Consider the following 13896-nt stretch of genomic DNA (forward strand, 5'->3'; position numbering starts at 1 on the left):
CCCCCATAGACTTTCATTGGCGATTCTCGGCCGAGATACGCTGACAATCGCAGCATGCTGCGATTTCACTCGGATCCTGAATACGGCCAAGAAAATATCGGATGACGGGAGCTGCCCCACTGATTAACATTGGGACGAGTGCTATGCGATTTTTTAGCGCACTGCACTCGTCCGTATTACGGTCTAGTGTGACCCCGGCCTAACTCATAAACTATCAGCATTAGACATCCTATAGAAGTGAAATAATCTCTAGATCTTCAGTTATCTTTATATTTATATTTTTCATTGCAAATGAAATCCTCTACTGATCCTTATTGGCCATGTCACTCCTTCCCGTACACAACTGTGTGTCTTCTGCTTTTTCTTCACTCCATTAAAACTTAATTCCTACGTGTACCTTAGTTTTAATCATGGAAGTATGACAATTTGATGATTGTAAGGCTGTATTCAGATGTAAAATCCACATTGTATTGCCAACAAGGATATTGATTGATACATTTTTTTTTTTTAATTTTTATGAATAGATGAAGAACCTGAACTCCCAATAGTGGCGGCATTGAAGTCATGTAACAGAAACTTTGTGCTGCAAGGATCTTTAACTCAAAGAACTAGAGAACGGAAGAGTTCGGTCAGGGAAGTTATGGTATGCTACCTATGTGCAATTTTCATTGGTTCATTCATATACACAAGTCGTATGGTGTCCTTATACAGTACCATGCAGAGTTGGTGCGAATCAATTAGCAGGACTCAGTACTTCAGCCAAATCAGTAAGTGTGGCCGATAAACAGGAGCCTGAGAACTGCCTTCTGGCGACAGCATCTGCAGCTCTTCTTTGATTAGCCAGCCTGGTGCAGCGTCACATATGCGGAGTACCGCAAAACTGACATTGCACCAGGCCGACTATTGAAAACAACAGACGCAGATACCAGGAGGTAGTAGGCAGTACTCGGGGCTTTTATCCAGCAGTCAGAGATTATTGACAAGACCAATGACTGGCCTTGCAAAGTGATTTGCACCAACTCTGGTACCATGGTATCGACAGCACATCCCCTATTTACAGAGGGCAATAATTTTTTTTTGCTAGAAAATACAGTCAGATGACCTGAGTAATGAGCATTGTGCTGGTTCATCAGGGACCAGTTTATAATCACAAACTGTTTATAATCAGGGACCAACATTCATATGAACACTCGAATGGCGATAATCTACAAGGATAAATGGACTATAAGTCACAGAAAAACATATGTTAGTTATAGTTTATTTGAACATTTTTGGCAGTCCTTGGCTTATGATTACTAAAACATTCTAAAGGTTGCCATTACACAAAATACTGTAAATTTTCCAAAAAGAGATGAAGATAAAAAAAAGTGTGAAGATAATATGTCTTAATATCTGCAGAATATTTTGTCAAAGGTATTTTCCTCTACTTTACAACTTATTTTCTCTGAGCCCAAGGTGGAGAATTAAAAAAAAGATGTTTGTACAGAATTCCTAGACTGGCACCATTCCTCTGCTCATAAACAATGTCACGTGGCTGCAGCCTTCATATTCCATCCAATGTGAAGGCTGCAGTTTATCAGCGGCCTCTTAATTGCTGCAGCCATCATTTATTATTTTGACATTGTTTATTCCAGGAAACCGGCGTGGACACAGTAGGCTGTCTGGGAGGTGAGAAGGTGAGTACAATATTTTCTTTTATTCCCCACCCCAGGCCCATATACAATACGTTTTAAAATAGGGGAAATTGTTTAAAGCTCTTCCACATTCCTGCAAACATTACTTCCCTAACATAAGTCTTTCCACTCTAAGGCTACTTTCACACTAGCGTTGGATTCGGCCCGTCGCAGTGCGTCGGGCCGAGATTCCGACGCTAGTGTTTGATGCGCCACACAACGGGTGCAGCGGATGCATTTCTCCGGCGCATCCGCTGCCCCATTGTGAGGTGCGGGGAGGTGGGGGCGCAGTTCCGGCCGCGCATGCGCGGTCGGAAAAAGCGGTCCGTTGGCAGCAAAAAACATTACATTTAACGTTTTTTGCTCCCAGCGGTCCGCCACAACACAGCGCAACCGTCGCAACGCGTCGGTAATGTTACTCTATGGGGCAAAAATGCATCCTGCAAACAACTTTGCAGGATGCGTTTTTTCCCCTAAACGACGCATTGCGACGCATTCAAAACAACGCCTGTGTGAAAGTAGCCTAAGAATACCTATCATATATGTAACATTTTAGAATAAAGTGTGAATGCCCACCTTTGAACACCTTTTGTGATTTGTAACCTAAGGTTGAACATTTTGTATTGATTATATTCCTTTATGATAGTTAGAGATTTGTTTTGATGGTCCAGAACTCTAAATCCCCTACACATAGTCATACACAAGGTCACACAGTAGGAACAGATATTCCTGTTTTAAACACCCACATCACTGTGGTCCTACTGCAAGCATTTTTCTAAATATATGTTTGGTGCAACACTGCAGCCTTGGAAAAATAGCCTTTATATCAGCCTCCAACCGCATGAAAATCCCCACTGAAGGATCTGATGGATGGGTCAGACTATTCTCAGAGCCTTCAGAATTGAATATATGATAATGCTGCTTCATTGCCTTGATTGATGTGGATGACGTCCCCTATGTCATCCACATCTGATAGGATGTCTTGTGCTTGCTTCCTTCTCGCAAAGTCTGGCACTTGTGCATTTCACAAGTTCACACTACCCTGTTCAGAGTTCTTAGTGAGTTCGCCTATGTGTATGTGCCGAACTTTTGGTGAAAAAAGCAAATGCAAGAGAGCCTGAGACGTTGCAGCTAACAGGGAGAGATTAGGGATCCAAGCTCTTCACTTTCCTGCCATTGCAGCTTTAGTTCCTATTATTTTACAATTCTGACCAGTGTCACTTTATGCCAGGGGTGGGGAATCTTTTTTTCAGCGAAAGGCCATTTGGATATTTATACCATCCTTCGGGGGCCATGCAAACTCCGCCCACAAAGTACGTCATGACTCTGACACTGGTTTCAAGACGTAATCTTTCATTGCATGCCCTTGAGTGTTCAGTAGTGAACCCTGTGTATGTGTGCTAGCAGAGCAAGAAGGAATTAATGAGCTTGTGGCAATTAAAATACAGCTACTTTCCCAAGAATGCGGTCTGTTATGATCCGGTGACCTTGGAGCTGCATGAGAACTTTCACTGGAGAAAGTGGCCACTATACTGACCGCAAACCTGAACTTAACACCGCAACTAAAAGTAGCCGTGGAGTGTACCTAACACACCTAGACACCTCGTCACAGCCGGAGGACTAAATACCCCTAAAGATGGAAATCGGAATACTGTCTTGCCTCAGAGAAAATCCCCAAAGGATAGACAGCCCCCCACAAATATTGGCGGTGAGTCGGAGAGGAAAAAACATACACAGGCAGAAAAAATAGGATTTAGCACAGGAGGCCACTCTAGCTAGATAGGACAGGATAGGACAGAGTTCTGTGCGGTCAGTATTAAAACCCTTCAAAAAATCCACAGCAGAATATACAAAAAACTTCCTACATCTAACTAAAGATGTTGGAGCGTATATCTGCAACTCCAGTGAAACCAATCAGACTGAGAAAACACAGACACAGTCTAATCTGGACAAAAGAAAAACAAACGAACAGTACTGAAAATAAGCACACTGCATGTGTGCCACAGGAAAAGAAACAGACACTTATCTTTGCTGAACTGGCAGATAAGCAGGAGAGGCCAGGCAGAGAGCCAACACTTCCAGAGAAACATTGACAACTGGCAAGGGCTAAAGGATCCTGCACACCTAAATATCCCAGTCAGAATTGTAATTATCCGATACACCTGGCCAGGACTGCGAGTCAGAGACAACTGCATTCCCACCAACAACCACTGGAGGGAACCCAAGAGCAGAATTCACAACAGCGGTCCCTGAGAATCTGCCTGGGGGCTTGATAAAAGGTTCCCCACCCCTGCTTTAGCCGTAACTCTGGAACACTTTAACGTATCCTAGTTATTTTGAGATTGCTTTTTCGTCACATATTGTACTTTATGTTATTGATAAATTTAGGTTGATATTTTTTCCGTTTATTTTTGAAAATATTGGAATGTTGGTGAAAATTTCACAATTCACAATTTTCAAACTTTTAATTTTTTTATGCCCTTAAACCAGATCCTTATAATGCATAGAATAGTTAATAAATAACATTTACCACATGTGTACTTTACATCACCATCATTTTTAAACTTCTTCTTTTTTTTTGTTGGGAAGTTAGAACGGTTAAAAGTATCAGCAATATGATGCAATTTTAAACACTGCATTCCACAAAGTGCTCAAAACCACGTTTAATAAGTTTATTAACCCTTCAGGTGCTTCTCAGGCAATGTGTCTCCTGAGTGGGAATTAAAACTACTGTTTGGGCACAGGGAAGGGCTCAAAAGGTAAAGAGTACTATTTGACTTTTGGAACGCAAAATTGGCTGGAATCGATCACAGTCGACATGTCGTATTTGCAAAGCCCTTGAAGGCCTAAACAGTGGAAAATTCCCACAAATGACCCCATTTTGGAAACTAGACAACTCAAGGAATTTATCTAGAGATGAGGTGATCATGTTGAGGCTATATGCCCACGTTGCGGATTCGTGTGCGGATTTTCCACGCAGATTTTGAAAAATCCACAGATTTACCGTGGATTTCCAGCATTTTTTGTGCGGATTTCACCAGCGTTTTAACTCCTGCGGATTCCTATTGAGGAGCAGGTGTAAAGCGCTGCGGAATCCGCTCAAAGAATTGACATGCTGCGGAAAATAAACCGCAGCGTTTCCGTGCGGTATTTTCCGCAGCATGTGCACTGCGGATTTTGTTTTCCATAGGTTTACATGGTACTGTAAACCGGATGGAAAACTGCAGCAAATCTGCAGCGTCCAATCCGCTGCGGATCCACAGGCAAATCCGCAATGTGTGCACATACCCTGAATCCACAGGTGTTTCACAGAATTTCATAACGTTGAACCGGGAAAATAAAAAATACACTTTCCCACAAAAATGTTGTTTTAGCCCCAAATTTTTCATTTTCACAGTGGTAACAGGAAAAAATGGACCCCACAATTTTTTGTTCAATTTTTTCTGAGTACATAGATACCCCATATGTGGTGGTAAACTACTGTTTGAGCACACTGCAGAGCTCTAAATGGAAGCAGCGACATTTTGGAGCACAGACTTAGATGGAATTTTTTTCGGGTGCCTTGTAATATTTGCAGAGCCTTTGAGGTGCCAAAACAGTAGAAACACCCTACAAGTGACCTCCGTTTTCAATTGATATGGGGGGGGGGAATTTTACTAGTTTGATCATTTATAATGTGGTGGCATATGTAAGTTGTGCAGAGTACACCAGAATGGTATATGTAAGTCATGCAGAATAAACATACAACAAGTCAATCTATGAATGAGTGGTAGACTTTGAAGGAGTCTTTTATGCACAGGCCAGGTTTTTCGGGGCAGGTGTCACATTGCTAAGTGATGTTCTTTTTTTATTCCACTTTTGATACACATTCTGCACCTTTTCTGTGTTATTCTCTCCCATGCTGTCTGGAGGACCTCACCGGGAAAATGTTGCCCTGGTATAATGTAGGCACCTTCAGTCCCAGAGGTAATTAGGCCCTCCTCTTCCTGACTTCCAAATATTAGAGCCTTAATCCTTGGTCGCTATCTCTTGAAACTGTAGGAATGTGCCTGTCTGGTCTGCACATAATAGCATGTGAGCGTTTTACAGTGCCATCTGTAAGATGTGCACGGCCAACCTCTTGTATCACACTTTTATTTTCCGCAAGGCACTGTAGGGCTGGAGGATTTGATCAGAGAGATTAACTCCTCCCATGTTCTTATTATTCCCTAGGACCCGTAACCACCAGCATTTTATCACTATATTTGCCTCTGCTCTCACCCTTTCTGAGTAGCTGCCCAATTAGTGACTTAGGGAGGACTCTCTGGCTTTTTCAACAGTATCGCATGCTGCAGTAGCTCTGACAAAGAGGGTTTTGAAGAGTAAGACGCAGATGTGAAAATTATTTACATAGATGTGGTAACTGTGATCCAGCAGTGGGTGCACCAATTCCCTCACAATTTTCCCACTCACTCACAGGACAGGGGGGCATTCAGGAGGTTAAATTTTGCTATCCCACCCGTCATAAAACCTAATTATGTGGGTGTACCCTCAGGTACTCTTCGTACAGCTTGTACATTTTAATTCCTTACATGACCCTCTTGCTGGGCAAATATTGACAGAATTTAAGTCTCCCCTTGATGTGTATTAGGGACTCATCTACGCAGATGTACCTTTGTGAAATGTGCACCTCAGCAAATTTGTTGCTGAAGTCATCAATGACTGGCTTAATTTTGAAAAGTCAATCAAAGTTGGGGTAATCTCAGGGTGGAGACTGTGCATTATCGACTATCGTTGTAACACATAAATTTGACATTGGCTAAATTTGACATTGGCCTTAAAGTGTGTCCGGGACATAGCCATGCGGAAAACTGCAAACTTGTTGGCCCTTTTGCCTTCACTCTGCGGTCCAGCTCACCCCAAACCATCTCAATTGGGTGCAGGTCTGGTGACTGTGGAGGCCAGGTCATCTGGCGTAGCACCCCATCACTCTCCTTCTTGGTCAAATAGCCCTTACACAGCCTTGAGGTATGTTTGGGGTCATTGTCCTGTTGAAAAATAAGGCTATGTGCACACGTTGCAGATTATTTGCGGTTTTTTAGCGTTTTTGCGCTATAAAAACGCTATAAAACCGCAAATAATCTGCATACATTAAGCATCCTATCATTTTTAATGAAATCCGCAACTTCTGTGCACATGATGTGCGTTTTTCCGCATGAAAAACGCATTGCGGAAAAATAATGAACCTGCTCATTAATTTTGTGGTTTTTTCGCGGTTTTCCCACTGTCTAATGCATTGGGAAATGTCTGGAAAAAAACGCGCAAAAAACGCGCAAAAAAACACATGCGGATTTCATGCGGAAATCTGGCAGAAATGTCCGGATTTTCACAGGAATTTTCTGCATGAATTCCTGAACGTGTGCACATAGCCTAAATGATGGTCCAACTAAACGCAAACCGGATGGAATACATGCTGCTGCAAGATGCTGTGGTAGCCATGCTGGTTCAGTATGCCTTCAATTTTGAATAAATCCCCAACAGTGTCACCAGCAGCGCACCCCACACCATCACACCTCCTCTACCATGCTTCACGGTGGGAACCAGGCATGTAGAGTCCATCTGTTCACCTTTTCTGCATCGCACAAAGACATGGTGGTTGGAACCAAAGATCTCAAATTTGGACTCATCAGACCAAAGCACATATTTCCACTGGTCTAATGTCCATTCCTTGTGTTCTTTAGCCCAAACAAGTCTCTTCTGCTTGTTGCCTGTCCTTTGTAGTGGTTTCCTAGCAGCTATTTTACCATGAAGGCCTGCTGCACAAAGTCTCCTCTTAACAGTTGTTGAAGAGATGTGTCTGCTGCTAGAACTCTGTGTGGCATTGACCTGGTCTCTAATCTGAGCTGCTGTTAACCTGTGATTTCTGAGGCTGGTCACCTGGATAAGCTTATCCTCAGAAGCAGAGGTGACTCTTGGTCTTCCTTTTCTGGGGCGGTCCTCATGTGAGCCAGTTTCTTTGTAGTGCTTGATGGTTTTTGCCACTGCACTTGGGGACACTTTCAAAGTTTTCCCAATTTTTCGGACTGACTGACCTTTATTTCTTAAAATAATGATGGCCAATCGTTTTTCTTTACTTAGCTGCTTTTTTCTTGCCTTAATACAAATTCTAACAGTCTATTCAGTAGACTAGAACTCTTGTGCCACCGATTGGAAGTAGCAATCCTAACAGTCAATGTCAACTCTTTAACGAGCCTTGTCACATGACTTAGGATAATAGCCAAACCAGAATCTCAATTTGCAGACACTGTGTTTCGAAGAGACAATTTGCATATTTCCCAGAGGAGCATTGCAGCTTTAAGTCTCCTCACCTTGACATGCTTATCATGTCACTCTCCACAAGGAGAAACGATACTTCTTGGATCCCGGTCAGACGCCTCTCAATCAGCCAAACCAGATCTCCACTTTGCACTGACGAGGGGCAGTACCCCGAAACACAGTGTCTGCAAATTGAGATTCTGGTTTGACTATTATCCTAAGTCATGTGACAAGGCTTGTTAAAGAGTCGACATTGACTGTTAGGATTGCTACTTCCAATAGGTGGCACTAGAGTTCTAGTCCTCTTCCACTCTGAAGAGACAATTTGTATATGGTTATAGAAAATATGTACAGTACATTATTTTGTTTTATAGTGCATGGAAAACATATTTGATTTGTTGTTGTAGTTTTGAATTGACCAAAGTGACGAAAGTTAGTGTGCTTTCTTGTACCTAATTACGTTACCAGAAATTGCCAATTAATTTAAGGTACGGTATGTCCAAGCAGTGATCAAACATTTTTTGAGGGTTGCCTAGGATTATAATAACCAAGTATTTTCTGTTAAAAGTCTGATACCTAATCACCGCAAAAATCATGAATATGTGTTTTTCTAATGTTTCAGGAACCCACTAAAGGATCTTCTGTAATGTATTAACATATTTCTACTGCCAAAAAAGTATAATGCCTAAGGCGTACACAAGCGTGCCTTCCTTTGACAGCCATTTTGCTCTCCATAAGAAAATGGAATCTTCTGTGATGTTACAACGGATCCTTGTGTGATGTAACAACGCCTTTGTTTCCTGGCTTTATCCAGATACCTCACCAGGAATGGTCAACATTATGGTCTGCTAAGTGGAACTCTGCCTTAAGTTGTTTGGAGACACCAGAAAGAGGTCATTGAGTTTCAAGAAAGGCTCTGTGTTTTATTATGCACTTTTTTATTTCTGTCCTGGTACAGTAATGTGCTAAAAAGATGTTTTGTATCTTAAGTTTTGATGTGTTCATACAGTATGCCAAATGAAATGTGAGAGCAAATGTTTTGTTGTAAAAGTGTATTTCAAAATGTGTCAGACTAGTCTTATATTGTTAACATGCTATTTTATACTTTACTCGACTACTTAAAAAAGCAATTTGCATTGTAAATTTAACTTAAATGATAATGGTCCTATAATGATGTTTTAAGTAATTGTCCCTAATACTCCTTAATATTAAGAGAAATTAAATCAAATTAATTAGACCACTGTAAGTAGTAAAATAAATACAACCCCAATATCCTGCAGCACCATTCTTGCCAATGTTAGCTCTACTTTTCCCGCTGGATGACATTATATTTTTGTGTCATGTGACCACTGCAGTCAATGAGCGGCCGGTGACTGGCTGCATCCTTTTTTTTTGCGTGGACGTCTGCTGTAATGGAATATTAATGAGCTGCAGCCGGTCAGCAACCGCTAATTGGCTTCAGTGGTCACATGACACAACAATAACATGTCATCCACATGGTATAGCAGTGCTGACAACCCTTTCAGCCTTATTCTTCTTTTTCTTAACATTATTAGGCAAACATAGGAGCTTAATCATACTGCATGTTGTAATGGATAACAGATTAACATATTTTAAGACCATACATGGCGTGGAAAAAAAAATGAGAGAATTTGTTCGCACCAACAATCAGCTGACTGTTTTCATATCGTAACCACCACAAGAAAAATTATGATCTGTCTGCTTGTGGCGGGCAGCTCAAATTTCCTAATTTCATAGATAACACTCAGTGTTTTAGACTTAGACCCTGATTCCACAAAACAATTTTGCAACAATTCAGGCTTAAATTGCTTTGAAAAGATGCAAAATTTTTGTGCAACTTGTAATTGCAGAAAATTTTTGCTACTTTTGTCATTTACACGTGGCAGAGGTGTGACACTAAAGCTCATCTAATTCGTAATGACATGAGGTGCTACTTACTCAAGAACTCTGATTTCTCGCGAGGTGCACGGCTACTTATGCCACTCATCAGACGCTCTTGATTCATCAAGAGTTGTGCATTTCTTAATGAATCAGCAACCTGACTCTTACACGGCACCTCATCAAGACAGGTTTGATGAATATAGCCAGTCTTGATTAATTTGAGCCTTTGAGTATGTTTTACAAGTATATTACAAGGATTGTGCAGCTTTTCCCTCCTGCCTTATCTGGAATCAGACATCGAGAGTCTTATGTACACTCTGCAGGACAGATGCTGAAGAAAACAATTTTATGCCATGCGAGTATTGTGCACATGTCCTATTAATTCGAATATTTGTTGGGCGATGAATAGTTTCCTCAGTGATGTCCAGCCTGGCGTGCAGCAGAATCTCTCTATGCCTGATTGACATAAAAGGAAAACATGGAGAGGATAGTGCCTCATGTAATATACTTGCTTTGCAAAACATTTATCCTTCTGGGGTTAACAAGGGTCTGCTCAAATACATAAGCTATATTATTGCACAGATCCCAAGCATGGGTAAAAAATGGTGTTTCTGTTGCTGAAGCCTGGTGTGCAGGATCCCTAGGCAGTGACCTGAATGGATGGAGATTCACCACTAGAGCCCATAGTATATTAGTATGGAGAATAAAAATAAATTGAGATTGTTGAAAGAAATTGAAGGTTGTTATTGAGAGCAGAAGGAAAGTTCATTGAAGAGACAACTTTTTAGTAGAATATTTTCCTTTATTTGGAGTATCTGTGATGTGTTTTGGGGTGTAGTTCCCTTTCATGATTTGACAGCTCAGTCGTCTCTTTAATGAACCTGCTGTGTAACCACATATCACATCCGGGTATCAAGCAGCACCATCAAGGTGTTTTTTTCTCTTCTCTCCATAACATAGTACTACTCAGGCTCGGACTGGCCCACAGGGGAATCCCCCGGTGGGCCCCCGTGCAGATCTGGGCCCCGAACCCCACTGTATGGGCAGTACTTTGCATAATTCACATGATTTACTCTGTACAGAAAAAAGCAGCATATCATTATTCATTAACCAAACTACTTAGTGTATTATTATGCAGAGATAAAGGTAAATTTGTGAATGAGGGTCGTATAATATTTGTATGCAGATGAAAAGTGGGCCCCCAAAGTCAATGTTAATGGTGGGCCCTTGGCACGCCAGTCCGACACTTGTACTACGTATCTCAGATCGGATAGGAAAGAGACGCTGCATAACTTCTTTAAAATGATCAATTAAAGGAGAAAGGTTTTAACACTTTTTAACATACAAATGGGGGGGGTCGTCCTGTCTGGTTGAGGAGATATTTGATCAAATATGCAACTACTGAAATCTGATATGTAAGTCACATAGTGCTGTTGCCAGTATGAAATGGAGCAATACTATTAGAAGGTTTGGTGGGTGTCCTATTGCTAATGCGAGTATATTGGATAGGGGGTATAATTGCCTATATGTATACGCAAACCAGAATATTCTGGGGCCAATGTAAACAAAAGTTAGACAATCATGATCATTTTCTTCTTACGTGATCATAACATCTATGAGCATGATGTGGAACCAATGTTATAAATAGAGCATTTCCATTCTCCTTAATATGCCCAAAATTCTGCTAAATCATACACATACCTTCTTGTTCTGTCACCTAATAGCATTTGGATATTTAAGGACAGGAGTTTCCATGATGCCGACGTTTGTGGTTACTATCATTTTTGTGTGTGATTGAGAAGTTATTTATCTTATCTGAATGGAATTTGATTGCCCAACGCATTTGCCCTTTGATACATTGTTGCTGTAGAATGGCTCACATAAAAGCATGTAATGAAGCTTCTGTAGTGTACTAACTGTTAAGTTTTCAGAAAAGAAACTATGTACTGTGTAAGCACTGCAAAAAAAAATCATCCGTTTATGAAAATAATTTATTTGTGCCAAATGCGTGTAAAAAAAGGTTTACTGTTCAAACACAGTTAAAACATTATATCACCCGAAGAATTATTTTGCCATTAAGTGATTTTTTTTGTTTTAATATTTATAACAAGATTATTTTTTTTTACAAATGAAAGTATTTTAAAGGTTATATAGAGTAAGAATATAAGGTAAAATCTAATCAATTTGAAAAAATCTAAGTAAGTGTGCTTTCATGTCACCTGTAGAGTCTGTTTAGGATGAGATAAGAAATGTGAACTTTATGAAAAAGGCTGATTACAAGAAACTGATGTAATTAAATGCATGTCAGTCTAAATTATTATAGACAAAACATTAAAAGCCTTGATTAAAAATGCAAACCAGAAAGATAAAAAAAATTACATCAATAACTATGTGTCTGTTTATTTATTTCATGACTGTATCATGGAGATAATGCATGGAAAGAATGGGTTTGGAATTTATGTATGTTAGTAGGGGACTGACTTTGCGCTAAACGACCGCCGATCGGTAAACCTTTACCGATCGTTGAATAGCCTGTTTACACAGGCAGACAATTGCAGTTAAAAAGTATGAATTTTTGCTAATATTTTCGCAGAATTGAGGAAAAAAACGACTGTTTTTGAATGATGAGTCAAAACCACAAGACGTTCCCACCTTGTTGTAGAGCACGACATCAGTAACACATTTCGTAACAAACAATTAAAGAAAAAAATAGAGGACATCTGAACGCAATAGTCATACACATGTTATTTGCAGAAGTTTATATACATATTAATATCACTTCTGCATTATAAAAGAGTTGACACATAAGCAAGTTGTGTGCATTGTTAACGACTTAAGAGAAGCAACAGAATCATGCTTGCAAAGAAAAATAAGCTTTAGAGGTGATGACGAGATACTATAGGCAATTTCTGACCTATTAGTACAATTTGTGGCCTTCATTTAATGCTGTCCTTCAACTCGCAATTGTATCTTTTGTGACTGAAGGAAATATATGAAAATGTGTATATTAAGGAACATTTCCAGTGTATGTTGTATTTACCACCCATTCTACTGCTTTTTAGCCATGTGTTCTAACCATGGAGAAGCTATCAAGGTGTCTATTAATATTGAATTAAAGTCAAGACCGTTAGCATATAGTATGTAATCTAGAATGTCCATCGGGTGCTGTTGTTTGCATATGGAATGTTCTTTTGATGTACGCTCTGCTCATGACTCTTTCTTAAGTGACTTTATTAATAAATGAGAGATTCTGATTAATGTAGAACTAAAAGCCACTTCCTAAGAGGGGCAAATCGCTCTGCCATCTCATCATGTGCCCTACAAACCAGACAGTGGTGTCACAAGGCATGTTCCTTTCATAGGACATATAGTCTACACCAGAACATACAGTCTACACCTTTCCTGCCCACCCAATGAGGGTTGCATCACCATGAGGTTAGATGAGCATCTCACTTCAGGTGGCAGTGTATAATATCTCTGAAGGGCGGAAGACCAGCACTAACAGACAATTTACCCTCAAGGGTGTTTTCAAATGCATTGCAGGGGAGCCCTAGCTCCTCAGAATATGCCAAGCCTGTCCTGCACTGCCAGCCACAGTTGAGCGGAAGAAAGGACTTCTAGGTAGTCCCTTATGAGGATAATTGCCATGTTCATATCTAGTCACGCCACCTAGAACACTGGGTGAAAAGGAAGAAGCCAAATTGGACTCTCAGCCCTCAAGGAGCAGGATAGAGAATGGAGAAAAGAATAGGACAATGAAAAAGGGATGGAGCAGAAGGGAAAATAAATGCCAGCTGGAGAGTGAAGAAAGGGGTGCAGTTGGATAGGTAGGAGAGGAGGAGGGTTTGAAGGAGCAAGAAGGAGGAGCAAAAGACTTGGTTGCCCAGGAGAGGAGGTAAGCAAAGTGGAGGCTGGAACCAGTTGAATTACACCATGTTGCATGATTATGAGTGATACTATGCACACTATTTATTTCCTGTATTCTCACCCATCCCTTGTAGATTGTGAGCCTTCGCGGGCAGGGTCC

At 40.7% G+C, this 13896-nt stretch overlaps 1 protein-coding gene across 2 annotated transcripts in view; it reads left to right on the forward strand.

Annotated features, from left to right (window-relative positions):
- Nucleotides 1-12230, forward strand: part of MYRIP (myosin VIIA and Rab interacting protein) — an 897248-nt gene extending 885018 nt beyond the window's left edge. The window contains exons 16-18 of one of the 2 annotated variants that reach the window (XM_069730111.1): nucleotides 525-643; nucleotides 1635-1676; nucleotides 8590-12230. In XM_069730111.1, coding sequence (XP_069586212.1) covers nucleotides 525-643; nucleotides 1635-1676; nucleotides 8590-8622 — 194 coding nt within the window. In that variant the 3' untranslated portion in view covers nucleotides 8623-12230. The remainder of the gene's footprint in view (nucleotides 1-524; nucleotides 644-1634; nucleotides 1677-8589) is intronic. The other variant, XM_069730110.1, reaches the window with a different exon arrangement.
- The last annotated feature ends 1666 nt before the right edge of the window (nucleotides 12231-13896 follow it).

This window comes from Ranitomeya imitator, chromosome 6 (genome assembly GCF_032444005.1).
Source record: "Ranitomeya imitator isolate aRanImi1 chromosome 6, aRanImi1.pri, whole genome shotgun sequence".
Lineage (NCBI taxonomy): Eukaryota > Metazoa > Chordata > Amphibia > Anura > Dendrobatidae > Ranitomeya > Ranitomeya imitator.